Below are 20,087 nucleotides of genomic sequence, written 5' to 3' on the forward strand. Positions count from 1 at the left end.
AAGAAAAAAAATCTGATGAATTGCTAGACTCTCCTGTCCATCATCAGCTAATACAGTAGACAACGCCGCCACCTGCCTACGAATAGTGTTGTGGGAAAAACCCCTGTCCAGGCCATCCTCGAGAAACTCCAGAATTTGTGGAATGGAGGATACCATGGGATCTTCTTCTGGACAACTGAATCTCCTGCAAATTTCCCTGAACAGCTCGGGATGTAACTGTTGCTCTGTGTGGTCCACCATGGCCCTGCTGAGCCAATCTGCCTGATGATTCATTTCTCCCGAGATGTGCTCTGCCTTGATGGACAGAAGATGTTTTTCTGCCGAAAGACCTAGCCTTTCCACCACTGTCCAGAGGGCTTTGAAGTATGTCCCTCCCTGTTGATTGACATGTCCCTTTGTGACTACATTGTCCTTCAGAAGAAGGACATGCTGGTTCTCCAGTAATGGTTGAAAATGGTGGAGGGCCAGATGAGCTGCCCTAACCTCCAACCAATTGATGTTGTGTCTCAATTCTCCTAGGCGCTGCTTGGAGTGTCCAAGCTCGGGTTAACTTCAGCTTGCTGCCCAAGGAACTGAGTTTGATTTTTGTTATAGCTCCGCCTCCTGGTTGCTCCAGAGGCTCAGTTTTAAAAAACTCAGTCGCCCTACAGGACGTCTTTCCAGGGGCTCCAGTCCTTGTGCAGCAAGCTGGACCTCACTTTCTTAATTTTGGCTAGAGATATTGTAGCTCCTTTTTGCTAGACCTGCTAGTTAAGTTATAGATAGGTTTTTTCCCTGCATTTCTACCTTCTGCAAGGATTTCTGTTTGACTTCATCGTGCAGGCAGGCTCCCTGGGGCGCTCGCAGCCCAGCCACCACCTTGGGCTGCTGCTAGGTCAGGTCTACCCCAAAATCACCGGTTCAGTGAGTATTTGGGGGGGGTGGCGATCAGGCAGCTAGATCCCTTCTGAGCCCCTGACAGGAGCGCTAGGCTCCAAAAAGCCCGACGACGCTCCAGGCGCGCGGCGCGAACGGTCGTCTAGAGGCCTGAATCGTCTGGATGACTCTGTCGGAGAAGCGATGAAGCCTCAGGAGGTTCCCCTCAAGTGCCAGACGGCCAACTGTAGCCACTGGGGCTCCGGATGTTGGACGACCCCCTGGCTGAGGGAGATTTGCTCCTGAGGTATGGGCCACGGCCGGGACACCGACAGGCTGACTAGGTCGTCGAACCAAGTCCTCCTCGGCCAGTGGGGAATGACGAGAAGCACCAGAATCTTCCGGATGACATGTGGTATCAGAGGAAGTGGAGGGAAGGCGTACATCTGACCTGGGGGCCAGCGGGATCTTAAAGCGTCCATGCCCTCCGTCCCGGGGCAATGGAACCGGGTGAAGTACCTGGGAAGTTGGGCGTTGGCCGGCGAGGTGAACAGGTCAACCACCGGGTGGCCGAATCTCTGGGACAGCTGGTAAAACAGTCTCGGGTGCAGCCGCCATTCCAAGTTCTGGATGGTGGTTCTGCTGAGCCAGTCCGCTGTTACATTGTCCACGGCGGAGATGTGGTCTGCTCAAATTAACGCCAGGTGTCTCTCCGCCCAGTGACCCAGGGCCTCCGCTTCCAACATCAGCGCCAGAGACCGCGTGCCGCCCTGGTGGTTGATGTAGGCCTTGGCGGTGATGTTGTCCGTCCGGCCTCTGACCTGGTCGAGGAAGTGGCGCAGGGCGAGTCTTGCAGCACGGAGCTCCAGCCAGTTGATGTTGTGGGCGAGCTCCGCCTGCGACCACCTGCCCTGAACCACTGCTGTCCCCAGATGAGCACCCCAGCCGAAGAGGCTGGCGTCTGTGGTGATTATCAGCCGCTTCGGCTCCCTGAAGCGACTGCCTCTGAGAAGGGCATCTGTCTGCCACCACCGGAGGGAGCGGAGGACTTTCGGGGGGACCCGTACCACCCATCTGGAGTTGCTGACCTTCTTCCTCTGGAGAGGGAGCAGGAACCATTGCAGTTCTCGCGTGTGCAACCACACCCACGGGACCACCGAGATGCAAGACACCAGTTTCCCCATCAGTTGTGAGAGAGAGAGGATCGAGGCCGACCCAGTCGAGCGGATGCTCCTCACCAGGGTCCAGATGCTGTCGACTTGTTCCTGAGTGAGGAAGACTTGGCAGGTCTCGGAATTGATGATCGTTCCGAGGTGCTGGATCCTGCAGGTTGGGTTCAGGTGGCTCTTAGTGAGGTTGACAGAGAACCTGTGAAGCTGCAGGGCCTTGATGGTGGTGGCCAGGTCTGTGTGGGCCTGTCCCCTGGACGACTGGATAAGGATGTTGTCCAGGTAGCATTCCAATCTTACAGGCAGAGACCCGTAAGGGATATGCTTCAATTAATTCAGCTTTGATGTCTTTTCTTAAGTATACAACTATACCATTTTTCTTTTCCATAGCAGAAGCTACAAAATGTTGACCAAATTTTGGGTTAATCAATATTTTTGATCAGTTGATTTGATATGAGTTTCTTGCAAACAAATTATATCATTCTGAAAGGAATTCTTGCGGAAGGGCTGACCCCTCTGTTCATGTTTCTTAGTGACCGGAGGGAGCACCTTACGCTTGTCTTTGGTCTCGGTTAGAAAGGGATCTAAGGCCTCGCCGAACAGCTTACCCCCCTTGAAGGGGGCGGAAGCCGCCTTTCACTTTGCTTTAATGTTGGCCTGCCAGTGGCGGAGCCACAGCAGGCGCCTCGAGGTGACATTCGAGGCCAGCACCCTGGATGAAAATTTAGTAGCCGCCAGGGACGCATCAGCAGAGTACTCCACGGTGGCAATGATCTTGGTGATGTCCTGCCTAGTCCTGGAGTTGCCTGCCAGGAGGCCAGCCCGCAACTTGCGAAGCCAGAAGAGATCTGCCCTGCCAAAATAAGAGGAGCTGGCGGAAGCGTGCATGGCCCAGGCGGTGGCCTGGTGCGTCTTAAGAGCCGCGGATTCCGCCCTCTTGTCCTCTGCTTTGAGCCCTTCTAGTAATTCCGCTGGAAGGGAGGTGGGGGACGTAAGGGCCATAATGGGATCGTCCACCTGGGGGATCTTGAGTAGCTCTTCCAGGGGAGCCTCCATGGTAAATAGCTTCCTATCCGTCCCACTGGGATTGGCTATAGTCCCCGGCTGAACCCATTGTCGTTGGATGATATCCAAAAATAACTGAGGGGCAGGCACAAGGTCCAAAGGCGGAGGAACCTCTTTAAAAAGGCCTGCGCCGGGGTCTTGAGGGCCTATGACTACACCCGTGACTGGGTCAGATGTAGGCTTGGCCTCGGGGGCTGGGAGACCCATTTGGGGGCCTGCTGCCCTGGCCTTGGTCAGGAGAGGCCTAAACATGGCCGGATTAAATAGCCCTGAGCTCGTGGCCTGTTCAGGGCAGGGTTCTCATCGTCAGACAGAACCGGAACCTCTATCTCAGCCTCCTCCTGATCTGACACCTCACTAAGCCCCGTTGGGGTAGGGGAGGGTGCCCTATCTTCAGGGGCCTTGGGGGCCTTGGCCTGGCTGGTAGCTGGCTTGGGCGCCACAGAGGGCAACTGGGCCGCTAACTGGACCATGCCATTGGAAATGCCCTTGGATATGGCGCGAGCTAACACCTCCTCCATGGCCCTAGATAGGAAGGACTCCTGACCTTGAGGGGGAGGGGGCTCCAATTCTGAGGGAGCTAAGGACTCCTCTTCAGCCCCTGAATCCAGGTCTGCCAGGGAATCCACAGCCATGGAATGGGTAGGAGATCCCAAGGATGCCCTATGAGGGTTGGGAGAGAACCCAAAGTCCTCACTGCCTGGGCCTAAGGGAGATTCCCCTCGCTGGGATTCGTCTCTGGGAGATTCACCCCCTGTCCCACTTTGGAAGGATTCCCCAGGAATCTTGCGCTGTGCGGCCTGGGCCTTCCCATAAATCAGTGGACAAGTCTAGACAGCCGCCTATGGGAGGACTGAATATTAAGTTACTTGGTTCTGTGGAAGGAACAGCCACCCAGCCAGCGAAAGGGCAGCTTACCTTGGGATTGAAATTGGGACCTATCCCAAAAGGAAAATCTATCAGATTGCCTATCCTGCCTAGATGGAAAATATCTCTGTTGCGAGTGGAAGTTGTTATATGGGACTCGAAAGGCCGGCCTACGGAAGTACGGGGAAGGACAATGCTCCTGTCGTCTGGTCATGGTTGGCAAAATCTTATGTTTGTCCTTATTTTCTACTAGAATCAGATCCAAGGATTTATCAAATAGAGAGCTACCTGCATAGGGAGAAGTGGCTAGTCTCCACTTGGACCTGTCATCCGCCTGCCAATTTTGAAGCCAAAGCATCCATCTGGCTGTAACTGATGAGGAAAGGGCCCTGGAGGTTTATTGAACCGCATTTAGTGTAGTGTCTGCTGAGAACCGCATGCCCGGATCCACTTGTTTATGTCCTGCTGCAATCTAACGTCCTGTGGTGAAACCCTCTCTTGCATTTGTTTGGGCCACAGCAGAGTTGTCCGTTTAAAGAACGAAGCCAAGGAGGCCGCTTTAATCGCCCAAGCCACAGATTGAAATGTTTTGCATAAAGTCAATTCAGATTTCTTGTCCTCAGCTTTTAAGTTATGTGCAATATCACCAGACACTACTGAAGATGAAGAAGCCAGAGCCACCCCAGAAGTGTCTACGGTAGGTATCTGAAGCACCTGGGTAAATCCAGACTCCATGTTGTAAACCTCCTGTCATTCCCTCCAGGAGTGGGGAATGATCCTGGTTGAGCCCATTGCTCTGGACCATGTCCAAGAAGAGTTTGGGAGCAGGAATTTCCTCCTTCTCAGCTGTGGGCTCAGATCCTACCAACTTTTTTTTTATGACTTTACTAATCAAAAAAGAAAAAGTAGAACCTAAAAGGTACACCTTCCTCAAAATAATGGAAAAAAAGGAAATACTTTATATAGAAAGAAAACCATTCAGTCCAGTAAATTATGATCACATCATGGAATAATATTGATTAATATATTGAATTGCAATTATTTGATTTACAGCCATAAGTATATCAGTATTATTTCTGTAAAATCCTTAATAAAACCATAAGAATGAATGAATGTTGATTTGACCGGAAGTTCTCCAGCTGAACAGACGGGGGGTGGGGGTTGAGCTCTGAAGAGCCTGATATGAACCCTGTCTGCCAAACCAATTCCAGATCCTTTTTGATCGTAAACTCCCCCCCTGGAGGGGGGACGAAGAAGGGGCAACTTCTCATCAGACCCAGAGGGAGGCAACAGGTCCCTCGCAGGTTGGAGATTTGCCCTCTGAATCAGAGTAGGGGCAGCAGCATGGCAACAAAAACTGAGGTCTTTGAGATTTAATTAATCAACTGCCATAAATCAGAACTTAGAAAAGCAGGAGGCGAAGAGAATCATACCCGAGTTTGACTATATGCAAATTTGTTCCAATTAATATATTTTGAGCAATTATAATCAATGAGAGGTGGAAGGTAACAAGGGAAAAAATAAAATAAAATCAAGAATTGGGAAAATACAAAGGTTTTTTTTTCTCCACAAAAGATCAAGATGGTTCCCGCTGCTCTTCCGTTTCAGAGGTCTTTGATTCACTTTTACATATGATAATTAAATTGAGTCTCTAATTGATTGAATATGATAATGGAAGGACAACTAAATATACAAAACATGAACATATATAGAACTTCTAAGATGATGAACAAAGTGAGATGTGTACCGCTTATTATTCTATATAATAGATTAAGGAAATTGTAATGAACATTGAACAGTAAGGATTTTTATTTAAAGACAATTAAGGGTAACCTAAGCCGTGATATGGAAAAATGGAGAGGGAACATGAAATATACTTATAATGGGAAATTATTGAGATTTAAAGACAGAATCGCAAATGTGGGGCGTGTAAGGATGTATAATTATATAAATACAATGATGAGAATAGCTGGGAATTGTAACCAGGTCTACATCTCGGCCCAAAACTGCCTGGATATGTGTGTGTTAAAATCACAATTACTATATATGTATACTTTTTTCCTTTTTTAAAAAAAAGGAGGAGAAAGATATATGTTAAAATTAAATATGTATATTGAAAAGGAATTATAAATACCATCAACATAAAATGGAGCTTGCTCAGAAGCTGAAATACACCAAGTAAATGAGATGAAGGGTGTGAAGTAGAGGAGAGAGGTAAGGGAAGAAGAGATAGGAGAGAGGATAGGGGGGGAGAGAGGAGGAGAGAAAGGAGTGGAAAGGGGAGAGAGGAGAAGGAGAGAGGAAGGGGAAGTAGAGAAGAGAAGGATGACAGAGGGAAGAAAGGACGTAGGGAGGAGGAGACAGGGAGAAGAAAGTGATGGATAAGGTACAAATATGGTGTATGGAGAGCAGAAGAGGCAATTGTTTAATTGTTTTTGGGAGTTGGTGGTAAGAAGAATTGATGTAAACATTTAATAATATAATACGATGTTGGCTATGTAATAGTATACATGCACAACCCCCCTGCGCTCCCCCCACTTTTGGCATGTGAGCCACAAAAAGTTCGCCATCACTGCCTTAGGGTAACAATATTTAGTAAGCAAAAATATTTCTGTGGTAATGATTCTGAAGGTAGGTCACCTCTGAGAGATTTTCATTTTCTTTAAAACCTTTGGTACATCTGTTGCAAGTTTTTATTGTTTTTTAAACACAGTAATTCTTGTTACATGTGGCTGGCTTATTCAACTGCTTTTTTAAACATTAAAATTCCCAGATTTTTGATTCAGTTTAACCACTAAAGTTTTATAGATGTGAGGTTTTCCTTTTCTAAATGCATCTGCAGCTGTCAGTTGGCTAGGACTTTAGTAGGAAAATGTGAAGATTCCACCTTTGGGAAGGATCCAAAATTATAAATCAGAATAACCATAACACACTGGAAGCCCTCAAACCCCATTGAAGATATACTACACATCAGAGAGCACTTTTTTTCCTGGTAAAAAGTGCATATTATGGGGAAAATGCCACTGGAGTTGAAATAAATCTCCTATTACATTTTTGAGGGATCAAAACATATTTTCCAGACATTTTAATACTTCTGGTTTACCTTTTGTGTTTTATATCTATCCTTCTTTTCTTCCTCCTCCTTTAATTTATATCTTACTTTAAAGATTGTCATATATGTATATATTACATTTTATAAACTATCCAGAACTGTTCAAAGTAGAAGGCATGTAAATACAGGTAGTCTTTCACTTACAATCACCATTGAGCCCAAAGTTTTGATTGCTAAGTGAGACAGTTGTTAAATGAGTCACTACACTTTTTAAGTTAGTAACAGAGTTGTAAAGTGAATCTGGCTTCCCCATTGACTTAGCTTGTTAGAAGGTCACAAAAGATGATCACATCTTTTGGGACACTGTAACTGTCATAAATATGAACCAGTTGCCAAGCATCCAAATTTTGATCACATGACTGGGGATGCTACAGTGATCATAAGTGTGAAAAAACAGTCATAACTCACTTTTTTCAAGGGCATTATAACTTTGAACTGTCACTAAATGAATGATTGTAAGTCGAGGACTACCTTTATAATAAACATTAGTGGGATCTTGATCTACTGTGACTCGTGGCTGATACCTTTTAGTCTTTTGAATTTCAGTTATTGGTCAGTTATTAAATTATTTAAAGAGTTTATTAAATTATTAAGAGTTTATTAAATTATTAACAGAGTGTATTAAATTATTAAAGATTACTAAGAGTTATAGAAGATATAATTCTGCTTATTTGGAAATTGATACTAAAAACCAGAAGTTCTCAGTGTGTATTCTAGGATATCAATATTCTATGGCCATAGCTACTATGGCATTATTTTGTGAATAGGTGACTATTTATCCTGACTAGCCGGGTTTGGAAACAGACATTGCAAGGATTACAGGAATGCTACTTCATTGTTGTGGTGCATAATAACAAAATATTAAAATCCATCCAGAATTTCCCCCTGCCCCTTTATACCAAGCAGAATCAAGTTAGGGTTACAGTATTTTGATGGCCTTCTCTAGAATTTAGCTTATTGTGGGACTCTTGACTTCCATTGTAGAGGACTGTTGGAAAAAACCAGAATATAAGAAGAAAGAAAATTAATGACCACTTGAGTCCTCAAAAAGGCATGAATTTGAGGCAAAACCATCAAAATACTGTAACCCTAACTTGATTCTGCTTGGTATAAAGGGGCAGGGGGAAATTCTGGATGGATTTTAATATTTTGTTATTATGCACCACAACAATGAAGTAGCATTCCTGTAATCCTTGCAATGTCTGTTTCCAAACCCGGCTAGTCAGGATAAATAGTCACCTATTCACAAAATAATGCCATAGTAGCTATGGCCATAGAATATTGATATCCTAGAATAGCAGTACGCAACCTTTCTGGGAACTGGTACCGGTTTCACAAGAAAAAATGTATACCATGGACTGGGGAGGGATGGTTTCATGTGAATTCTAGATCTCATGCATGCACAAATGAAGCTTCACTCTCTCACGCGCTACATTCATGGCCTAGTTCCTAGCAGGCCAGAGATCAGTACTAGTCTGTAGCTTGAGAGTTGGGAAGCCCTATCCTAGAACATGAATTAATTAAAACTAAAAATAATCTTATGTAAGAACCTGAATACATATACAATATAGAAATTATTTTACCATCTTCCTATTATTTTGCTTACTTTACATATTTCTCATTATTTTGAATATGTGAAATGTGCATATTTTGTATTGTTGCTAGTAACTCATTTCACCAAATGGCCCATCAAGAATTCATTCATTATGAATATTCTTTGGAATGATTAGGATGAAAAATTAAATAATGTGGGAATGTGATTGTATAATAGAAAAAGGAATCCACATGGAGGCTGTCAGGGTCTGGATGGGAGTTAACAAACTGGCTCTCAACCCTGACAAGACCGAGTGGCTTGTGTTTTTCCCTCCCAAAAATTGGCTATGTTCTCCAACTCTCAGGCTGGGGGGTGAAATTATACGCCCCTCAGACCAGGAGGGCATTTGCCCAGGTTCGCCTGGTACACCGATTGCATCCCTACCTGAACCGGGAGGCTCTCACAACAGTCACTCATGCCCTTGTGACCTCAAGACTGGACTATTGCAATGCGCTCCACATGGGGCAGCCCTTGAAGAGTGTTCGGAGACTTCAGCTGGTCCAGAACGCAGCCGCGAAAGCGATTGTGGGTGTACCTCAGTACACCCATGTTACACTTACCCTCCGCGAGCTGCACTGGTTACCTATTGGTCTCCGGATACGCTTCAAGGTGCTAGTCGTCACTTATAAAGCCCTACATGGTATTGGACCTGGGTACTTGAGAGACCGCCTCCTGTCAATTACCTCCCAAAGACCCATTAGATCCCACAGATTAGGCCTCCTCCGAATTCCATCGGCCGGCCAATGTTGGCTGGCAACCACCCGGAGGAGGGCCTTCTCTGTGGCTGCTCCGGCCCTTTGGAACGATCTCCCCGTGGAGATTCGGACCCTCACCACCCTTCAGGCTTTCCGTAAAGCTATCAAGACCTGGCTGTTCCAGCAGGCCTGGGGTTGCTGAGTCCCATCCCCTACGCGATATGCGTGTTGAGACCTTTTAGACTGTTTTGTACTGTTGTTTGTTTTGTTGTGGTTTTCCTTTTTGTATTGTCCCCTCCTCCCTTGATTTTGTTAGCCGCCCTGAGTCCCTTGGGAATAGGGCGGCATACAAGTCGAATAAAACCTTCAAACCTTCAAACCATCCATTGTAATATTGCCTCTTAAATGTAACTGTGACATTATAGCAATAAAGTTGTAAATATTTTTATTCTTGTGTTAAGATACAGCTTTTGAATAGTTTGGCAAGAAATACTTTCTTACCATTTTTTTTGATGATCTGAAAGGTTGATTTTGAGTCTCTTTTTTAACAGGTCAATAATGACAGATCTGTTTTACCTCAGTCAAACTGATGGAGCAGGTGCTTGGCGAGAAAAAGAAGCCAAAGATTTGACAGAGCTAGTGCAGAGGAGAATAACTTATCTGCAGGTAACAATTCTGGGGAAAGACTATACAGGTAGTCCTCAACTTACGACCACAATTGAGCCCACCATTTATGTTGCTAAATGAGAAATTTGTTAAGTTGAGTTTTAACTCATTTTATGACTTTTCTTGTCACAGTTGTTCAATGAATCACTGCAGTTGTTAAATTAGTAACAAGATTGTTAAGTGACCTGGATTCCCCATTGAGATGTGATCACATGACCCTGGGCCATTGCAATGGTCATAAGTATGAAACAGTTGACAAGCATCTGAATTTTGATCAGATGATCATGGGGATGCTGCAAAGGTCATAACTGAAAAGCAGTCACTTTTTTCAATGCTGTTGTAACTTCGAATGGTCACTAAATGAACTGTTATAAGTCAAGAACTACCTGTATAGGACAATATAATAATACACTGCAAGTATTCAAAACTTAAGTATTTAGAAAGAAGAATCCCGTTCAGTAAATAAAATAATATACTTTGTTGTGAATTTCCCTGTTCCTACCTCCTCCTGCTCAAAAGTTTCGGGGGACTCTTCAGAGAGGTGTCAGGGTATAAATGAAGCTAGGGAAGAGAAAGGAGATGTCTCATTATGTGACCAGAAGCCCAATTTCTGTATTGGATAGAATCTGATATTTGGTTAAAGGATACTAATTTTTTGCATTTCCAGTCCTTTAGGTAATAAAAATCAGTATATTAATCTAATTCCTTAAGCCTTTATTCTATTATTACTTAAACTAAAAATATGTCATTTTACAAGGTTCTGAAGCAACTCTAGAAATTTGTGTATGCAAAGTTGTTTATGAATGAATGGAAACATCTGGAAACCAAAAAATGAGTATACTTTAATCAAATATCAGATTCTATAGAAGACAACAAGATCGTACTTATTCTTCTTTGGCAAAGAGTATATTATTTCATCAAGTAGGGTTGTAAAGTGCTTTGGATTCAGTTTCAGGAAGATGTTTTTTGGAAGTAGCATCTACCTGTCCTACCCTAAAAACAGCCAAAAGTTTTAATGAATTGCAGAAGACTTTGTTTCTAGGAAAAAATGAATTTGCTTTAAAGGTTTGCAAAGAGAGATTTGTTTCATGTTTCTAAATGCTCAGAAATACTTTTTTTAATTGTATCCAAAGCACTATAGAGCACTATTATCAGATGTTTGATTACATCATGAAAATTATTTATTTCTTGGGAAGGTTCTGGAATTCCTAGTACCAAGGAAAACTTCGTTTAATTATTTCTGAGTATTTAGCATTCATCTGAATGTTTATGAAATATTTGTCTTAGATTTTCACAGTGACTTTCCCAGGTGAAATAATCTTTTTCACATTTTTCTATAAATCTCAAAACAATTCAGGAAGCACTTAGGTTTTAGATGAATTCATATAATGTAATTGGTAATTAAGCATTTTACTCCAACCATCTTCATATCTCCAGTTTTTGTTTTGTAATAATTCATAAATACATCATAAGAATTGGAGGTGAACACAGATAAAGATTATCCTAAATACTTTCATATTTAAGGAAAATATAAATAATAATAAATGAATAAAATATCCTAAAGCAAATACATAATAGATGTCAAGGCTTCCTGTGAAATTATATTTTAAAAATAGTTTGTAATAAATAAGAGGTTTTAAAGATAACATTATTAATATCTGTATTTATTCAAAGGGCAAAATGGCATTGCTATCTGTGTCTTGTATAAATTAAACATAACTGAGTCTTTTAGACAACTTCAGTGCAGGGAAAAATCAGTTCTAGGTCCTTTTTTTTTCTTTGTTATCTTATCATGTAACCGAGCACTAAATACAGAGGGAAAATAAATAGCATTTAAAGCAATCTAACAGATTAGAGTGGCATTTTTCAGGCAAATATATGGTATCTGTTAATTTTTGCTCATATTTATTTTGAAAAAGTCCTTGTACATATATTTTTTCACTTTCCCTTTATTGTTCATAGAATCCCAAGGATTGTAGCAAAGCCAAGAAACTAATATGCAATATCAACAAAGGATGTGGTTATGGTTGTCAACTTCATCATGTGGTCTATTGCTTCATGATAGCATATGGCACTGAAAGGACACTGATTTTGGAATCCCAAAATTGGCGCTATGCAACTGGAGGCTGGGAGACTGTTTTTCGGCCAGTGAGTGAAACATGTACTGATAGATCAGGAAGTACTACAGGGCATTGGTCAGGTACGTATTATAGTTTTCTCTTTGTATAATAGGCTAAAAGTTTTTTTTGTCAACCATGTCAGTAATAAAGAACATTGAGAAAAAATATTATACCTCTTTATTGTAGTTGTAAAGTATCAGATATTTTTTATTTTGAAATAAAGAATTAGAAATGGAGAAAATGATTATTGTTATGTGTAGGCATTTGTCTATTTTTTTCATGCTTTTATTGGTTGAGTAGATAAATCTACCAGATGTTCAGATGAGTAATAGAGAGCATTTTGTTATTTTTCTATTGTATTCAATTTTCCCAGTTTACTAGGAAGACTCCATTTAAGCTATGATTTGTATGTACTCCCTAAAATTTACATATTTGTATTTTGGGAGATGGGGAAATACCTTTTCAAAATTAAAAGTAATCCCCCAAGCAAGACTTAATGAAGACATTTATCAAAGGCTGTTTGGAGTACTTAAATTTGAGACCCTGGTCTAAGAAGTTGAATTTTCCAAAGGACTGAAATTGTTTGTCATGATTGGCTAAGCATAATGAATTATTTTTTTAATCTTGTCACTTATGCAATAAAATTGTTATTGACTGGAAACTCATCACATGTACAATACATGTCATTGTAAAAGAACACAATACTCTTTTTTCATTTTTGGCCCAAGTTAAGAAGTATACCTCCTTGAACTCTTTATCTGATATGCCTTTTTCAAATCTTTATACATGTGAATCTGTTAGGTTTTTTTTCATATTCCTCCAGTGTTCAATATGTAATATACAAGTATTCTTCCATTGGCTTACAGGAGCCATTGTAAGATAATGAAAATGATTTCATAACATTATAAATGTCCTGTCTAACTGACAAAGTTTAAATGTACTGCAAAATTTATAGATTATATCTCAGTAGTCTATATCAGTGATGGGATATGACCAGTACGCCCTGGTACAGGCTTACCGGTGCCTGCTGGGAGCACCAGGTACCATTTCGGTACAGTGCTCTGGAGGGCCCACCCCCCCGCCCGTTCTTCTTACCGCTATTTGAGCCGATCGGGGCTTTCACGCACGGAGCATAAGGTGCCTGTGCAATGCTCCGCCAAGCAACTGGAGCGTTGTGGGCGGTAAGTACGCATGTGCATGCTGCGCATGTACTGCGCACATTCACGTGGTGGACACCGGGTCCTATTGCAATGTACCGGTTGCAACGGGATCCGGAACATACCACTGGTCTATATATGACTTTTGGTTAGGAGTGATTAAATATAATTGACTGTCTAATGGAGATATGTCATAAAAGTAAAAGTGTGTGCAGTCTGCTGTTCTAATTTTGGTAGTTTGGATAAACTTAGGAAGCTTTCATTATTTGTTCATGCCATCTGAGGATAAGATGTATTATGCCTCTGAATATTTTGACATAACTATTTGTATTATCAATAGCATTTAGGATAATCTTCAGTATTCTTTTTAGTACTATTGAACAGAAGCATTTGGTATGTTTGCTAGAGTTCAAAATGCATACAAATGAAGATTCTTTCTAATACATCTTAATTGAAAACAAAATTTAGTTGTTTAAATAATAAGTTGACCCTCTCTTCTTTGTGGCAGCCTCTCAAATATTGGAATATTGCTATCAAGTCACCCCTAGTGCTTCTTTTCTCTAGACTGGCCATATCATTCTTCATATGTTTTTATTTCTAGGCCTTTAATCTTCTTAGTTGCTCTTCTTTGCACTTTTTCCCAAAAACTCAGCATCTTTTTTGCAATGTGACCAAAACTAGATGCAGTATTCCAGGCCTGATCTTACTAAGAATTTATATAGCGGTATTAATACATCACATGATTTTGATTCTATGCCTCCGTTTATGCAACCAAGGATTGTATTAGCTTTTTTGGCTAATAAAGAATACAAAAAAACCTTACAAAATCCGTATAAAACAAAAGAACAACAATGACAAAGAAAATAAATTTTGTTCAGGAGGAGAATGAAAAGCAAGAAAGGAGCTTCTATTACTTTTGTCAAAGGTTTGGTGGAAGAGCCAGGTCTTCAGTGCCCTTTGCAGTACCAGTAGCAGGGACAGTTTGAATAATAGTAACAAACACTTTAGAATTGATCTTCTGATTAGGGGAGACTGTTATTGTTTCCAACCATTTCTCCTCCCCACTCCACTACAGCAATCTAGACCCCTAATTTCTTTTCTGGAGGCTTAGTAGGTTTCCTGGAACATAGAAAAAGGGACTTGATGAAATTACTGCTCCCATGTCCTTTCTTCGGTGATAAGTCCATGCTGTATGCCATGCTGTATATTCAAGAGGAGTACAGAATTACCTAAATATAATTAGCAATTACTATAAACAAAAAGTTCTCATTTTTAATGTTCCATTGTAAAAACAAAATAGATCTAACTTCCCTTCTTGGAATTTCATTAGAAAAGTAGTAGAGGGTAATCATCTGTATTACTAGATAGATGACTAAAAAACAATTGCATTGATGAAATTCAAAACATACATTTTTAATAGAGATCTAAATGTGCCTATATTTTAATTAGATTGTTTATTGTTGTTGTTGTTAACAAAGGGAGAAAGCAGTCCCAGAAAACTCTATATTCTTCAAATCAAAGGAAAATAGATTATTTGTATTTTATAACCATCTGTTAAGAAATCAGTTTGAATTCAATACCTTTAAGATACTGCTTCTCTGAAACAGTACTTTCTTGAACTGGTTTTCAGGTTTGTTTTCAGGTTGGGTTCCATTCCTTGAATTAGACTGCAGGATCCACCAAATGAAAAGCATCAGCACATGTAAAGGTAGCTGGTACCCATGGTTATCCTTATATTTATGATATAATTATATAGGTAATTATATAGGTAATTATATAGGTATGTGTGTGTATGTATGTATGTGTGTATGTATGTATGTGTGTGTGTGTGTGTGTGTGTGTATATATATATATGTTTTCTGAGGTTTTCGCGGGTATTAGTATGTAGGTCTTTGGTTATTCGGGCTTTCTCCCGGGTAAAATTGGAAGTGTCTTGGCAACATTTCGACAAAGTCTCATTCGTCATCTTCAGGCTTGTTTGCTACACTTCCAATTTTACGCGGGAGAAAACCCGAATAACCAAAGACCTACAGGTGTGTGTATGTGTATATATATGTGTATATATATATGTGTATGCATGTATGTATGTGTGTGTGTGTGTGTGTGTATATATATATATACATATATATATATATATATATATATATATATATATATATATATATATATATATATATACATACATACATACATACATATATATACACATGCATACATACATACATACACACACACATATATATATACACACATACACACATATGTGTGTGTGTATATAGATCTATATATACACACACACACACATACATACATACATGTGTGTGTGTATGCATACATTTATATGTATGTACACATACACACACACACACACACACCTACCTTAAATTTAGCGCTGGAAGAAATAAAGATCATACTTTTAACTGGAATATTTTGCATTATTTTTATAGAAAAACAAAATATACACAGTTGATCTCATTGAATCCTCTAAGTTGACAGCAGTTCAGGTAATAAATTTTGCTTAATGTTGGACTTAAATAATTGCTACACAGCTTACAATTGCCATAAAAACAATTTGCATTTGCCATAAAATTCAATTGTTTTAGTTGAGTTGTTAATATAAGCATCCCATTAGAAAACAAAATTTAGTTAAAACTGAATTGGGTAATTCAGCTCCTATAAGAAAACAAAAATAGATAATTTAATGAGAGATTCTGGGAAATAATAAAGAATAGAAGCATCCAGATTTGAGGGGCTGCAGGGAGAATAAAGTTACAATATTTCAGAAGAACCTCAGGACTTAAGAAGTTAAAATTGATGAAAATGAATTTAAAGGCTTGCTGTGTTCTGTTCAGTAAACATTAAAATCATGGAATAATGATCTAAAGCATTAACATGGTAAATGAAGAAATATGAAACAATGGCCAGCATAGTTCTTAAAAACCCAGTATTTTCCAAATATACATGTATTGCAGCAGTCTTCCAGTTCCTATAGACTCCCAATTTTATTCTCAATGATCCTGTTCCTTAGAGAGGAGACGAGCATTGAGATGAACTAGAGCCTGGCACGACATAACCGCGGTAGACTAAAGCGCGCCGACAACACCACGGCGCTAAAACCGCAATGTCAAAAGCGCGCCCGCAACAGCGTGCCCACAACAGCGCGCCGACAGAAGCGCGATTTAACTTAAGGTAAGGTTTAGGGTTAGGTTTAGGGTTAGGTTTAGGGTAGGTTTAGGGTAGGTTTAGGGTTAGGTTTAGGGTTAGGTTTAGGTTTATTTTTATGGTTATGTTACAGCGCGCTTCTGTCAGCGCGCTGTTGTCGGCGCGCTGTTGTCACGCGGTTTTGACGGTGCGGTTTTGTCACCACGCTTTAGTCACATGCGCTTTAGTCTACCGCGGTTTTGTGGTGGAACCGAACTAGAGCAGTCCTTCATTCCACCCTCTTGTGTCTTGGATTATAATGCACAGAAGAAATAAACCTATTTATCATGGTACCCAAATGCCTCAGGAAAAGGCTATTGAGAGTCCTTGAAGAAAAGGTCATAGCTGTTGGGAGACAAAAATAGTTTCATCGAGCAAGGAAAGAAAGATACCAATCATAGAACAAAAAAAGCTGCAACCATATTGTGATAACACAAGCCTTCAACAGGGTGTGAGATTAGCAAAAGAGAAATGAATTCAAGTACCATTATGAGAAATTGGGGTTTATATAACTCTTTTTAGTTTTTCTGTGCCTGGTTAACATCAGTCACAGGGCAAAGGAGAGGGAGCTGCCAGAATTCAAATATGGAAAATAAATAGAACTGTTCCCTACCAATTCATTTAGAGCAGCATACAGGAAACAGAGATCCTGATTCATAAATCAAGGTTCTAAAGATTGCAGCTCTACTCCGTAGGAAAGGTTTCACATGCAGGAAGTCCCATACTGAAATAACAGTGTTAGCATTGGTTTTTAATTTGTATTTTGTATGGGTATTGAATATAATAGAGAATTACTGTACAAATCAAATCCAGAATATTTCCTTTTGCTAGAAAAAGTAGGAAGGTATCTTTGAGGAATATGTTAGCTTACTTAAAAATATTTTTAAGTGACATAATATGTCTGTTCTAGAATATTAGCTGTCTTTCTTCTATCTCTTTGGAGGACTGCTTTTCTGCAAATAAACTGTCCCTCCAAATCCATTCCTCAAAAGGTCAAGGAGGTTGTGCCTTTCCAAAATTTTCCCAGGTTGGTTTTCCTGTTTGCACAAACATGTAGGAGATACTTTGTGACTATCAGTCAAGTAGTCTTCCAAATGGTTGTATGATCTTAACTATTCTGGATTATCCCAATGCTCATGTTTTGTACCAAAATAATTTTAAAAGAAGAGTAGGTAGTGCTAATCAGTTCTGATGCCTTAGAATTTTTTCCATAGTAAGAGTGGGTTACAGAGTCTGAAGAAAATTCCCTTAATTTTCTTAATATTGTTGGAGAACTTGTGCAATGATAATTTGTGAAGTACCAATCCTGTTCTAACCAATCTAGTCTGATGCCTTAATTATTGCAGGTAGTCTTTGACTTAACAACCACAAATGGGACCCAAAGCACCCAGAATGATCTGTGTTGAATTGGATGATCATATATATCTGTTTAATAAATAAATAATTGCAAATCATGGATAGATGATGGCAGGATATTACAACCAGTCATAAGTGTCAGCCAGTTGCAGTCTGCCTGAAATGCAGACATGTCATCATGAGGAGCTCCCATTCCTATGAGTATCACACCATGTTCACATTCCTGTATGTATTTTGAGGCTAGGCTTTGTATGTGTGTACAAAATAATCACTCCTGTTCTGTCATATGGTACCCGTTTATTCTGATTTATTTATGTAGCATGTTGCAAAAATATTAAAAAGCACATCATAATTACATTCTCAATGAGCAAATATGAAACAATTTATTGTATTTATAAATTCAAGGATAGGTGTTTATATAGTCAATACATAATGGGATTGCATCCAGAAAGTCTGGGGTTTCCCTGACATGCACTCAAGGGGTACTGTTCCACAATATTCAGCACTATCTGCTTTGGAGAAGAGAGAGCTTTCCCCATTTATGGAGGAGACTACCGCACCTGCCATGTTGATTCCTAATCCTATTGAGTATTGACCAGGTTTTATGGGATAGATTGAATCCTTTTTGTTCATTTGTAAAACATGTTATGACACTGTGGGGGAGCAATAGAGGACCATTCGCGTCCAGGCCTGAAGCAGATTGAAGTTGTTATCCAGCAAGGTTCTGGCTGTCCTAATAGGTGGATATCTAGTGCAAAACAGCATTAGTGATATCTAAAGGTGAATATTACTAAATATTTTCTTATACTCTCCCAGTAAAGTGTTTTCTCTTCGTAAATGTGAAGGAGTATTTGTCAAAGCTGATAACCAGAAAGTAGGGTTGGATCTTATTATGCCTAATCATCAGAGTGGCTGATATTAGGGCTTTCATATATGAGCTGAGAAAAATAGACATGATCAAGTAGATGGAAACAAAGAGTTGGAGATTTCTGCATTTTTTTGACACCGAGTGATTGGATATTTTCTGCCCAAATAGGCCCATGATCTTTATGTATTATCAGATGTTGACTTCCTCTGTGCAAAGTTACTATGCAAAGAAATGAATCATTCTAATAGTTATATAGAAAGCAAAAGAAAAGAAAAAGAAAATCCACCTTCCAAGACAAATAAAATGTTTGGTATTTATATTCTTTATGATGTACCTTGTAATTGTAATAACTGCAGTGGGAACATTAAATAAAGAGTTACTAAACTGTTTCTGTTAACCAGAATATAATTAAAGTTGTGTGTCTACCTTCATATTAATCAATTGAACATTCCTTGTTGGAAAACTTTAATTAATTATGATTAGTAATTATTTTAATATTTTCAAAACATGGCCAAAACAAGTTATATACTTATCCATTGTGAAAATAATTAAGAGCTTTATTTCCGAATTAGGTGGATTTAGAGTTGTTCTTGACCCTGGAGTTTTTCTATTTATGTGCAACTAACCATTCATGAATATTCAAGAAAGCCATTCAACCATCTTACATTTTTTGAGAAAAATGGATTAAATTCTGTTAAAATAATTGCCAATAGTACTTGTTCTTTAATAGCCTTTTTTTCCTTTTTCAGCAAAATAAGTAAACTTTATGATTTTTTTCTATTTACTTGGCCTTATCGTTCAGATTATTTCTTGAAAGAAAATTACAGTACTATTAATCGTGTTAAAATGATTCCATTGATTATCTCTAATGATAAAGCAGCCAGTATAATAACTGTGTTTTGAAATACATGTTAACATTTCTATTGTGAGATTTGACGCGACAGTTAATGTTGTTAAAATGCAATATTTATCTGTTAGTGAAAGTTACATTTTCACCACTTTATATTCATGTCAGAATGTATACAGTAGTCACTTTTAAAACTGAGAATATGGCATTTGTTTTTTAATTTTGCCAAGTAAAGTAATAGTAGTATATCTTAATAAATAACTTTAGATAGTCCCTAATAATATATAAAACAGGGGAAGAATATTAATCTGTAGAGCAAAAGTAACATATGGAAAATAATGTTGACAATTCATTCTACCTATGGCTTATCTAGTTGCAGAATGTCACCTTCCCAAGCCTTTTCAGCAGTGTACAGGGTACTTGAAATGTATCTGTTCAAGTATCAAGTACCTGTTCAAGTACCAAGTACATTTCAACAACTTGAAATGAATATAGTTGGAAAATCAGTAGTAATC

At 39.7% G+C, this 20,087-nt stretch overlaps 1 protein-coding gene across 1 annotated transcript in view; it reads left to right on the forward strand.

Annotated features, from left to right (window-relative positions):
- FUT8 (fucosyltransferase 8) overlaps window positions 1–20,087 on the forward strand; it is an 86,333-nt gene that overhangs the window by 48,446 nt on the left and 17,800 nt on the right. The window contains exons 5-6 of the mRNA XM_032209423.1: window positions 9,909–10,023; window positions 11,986–12,223. Of these exons, the coding sequence (XP_032065314.1) occupies window positions 9,909–10,023; window positions 11,986–12,223 (353 nt within the window). The remainder of the gene's footprint in view (window positions 1–9,908; window positions 10,024–11,985; window positions 12,224–20,087) is intronic.

The sequence above is a fragment of the Thamnophis elegans genome, chromosome 1 (genome assembly GCF_009769535.1).
Source record: "Thamnophis elegans isolate rThaEle1 chromosome 1, rThaEle1.pri, whole genome shotgun sequence".
Classification (NCBI taxonomy): domain Eukaryota; kingdom Metazoa; phylum Chordata; class Lepidosauria; order Squamata; family Colubridae; genus Thamnophis; species Thamnophis elegans.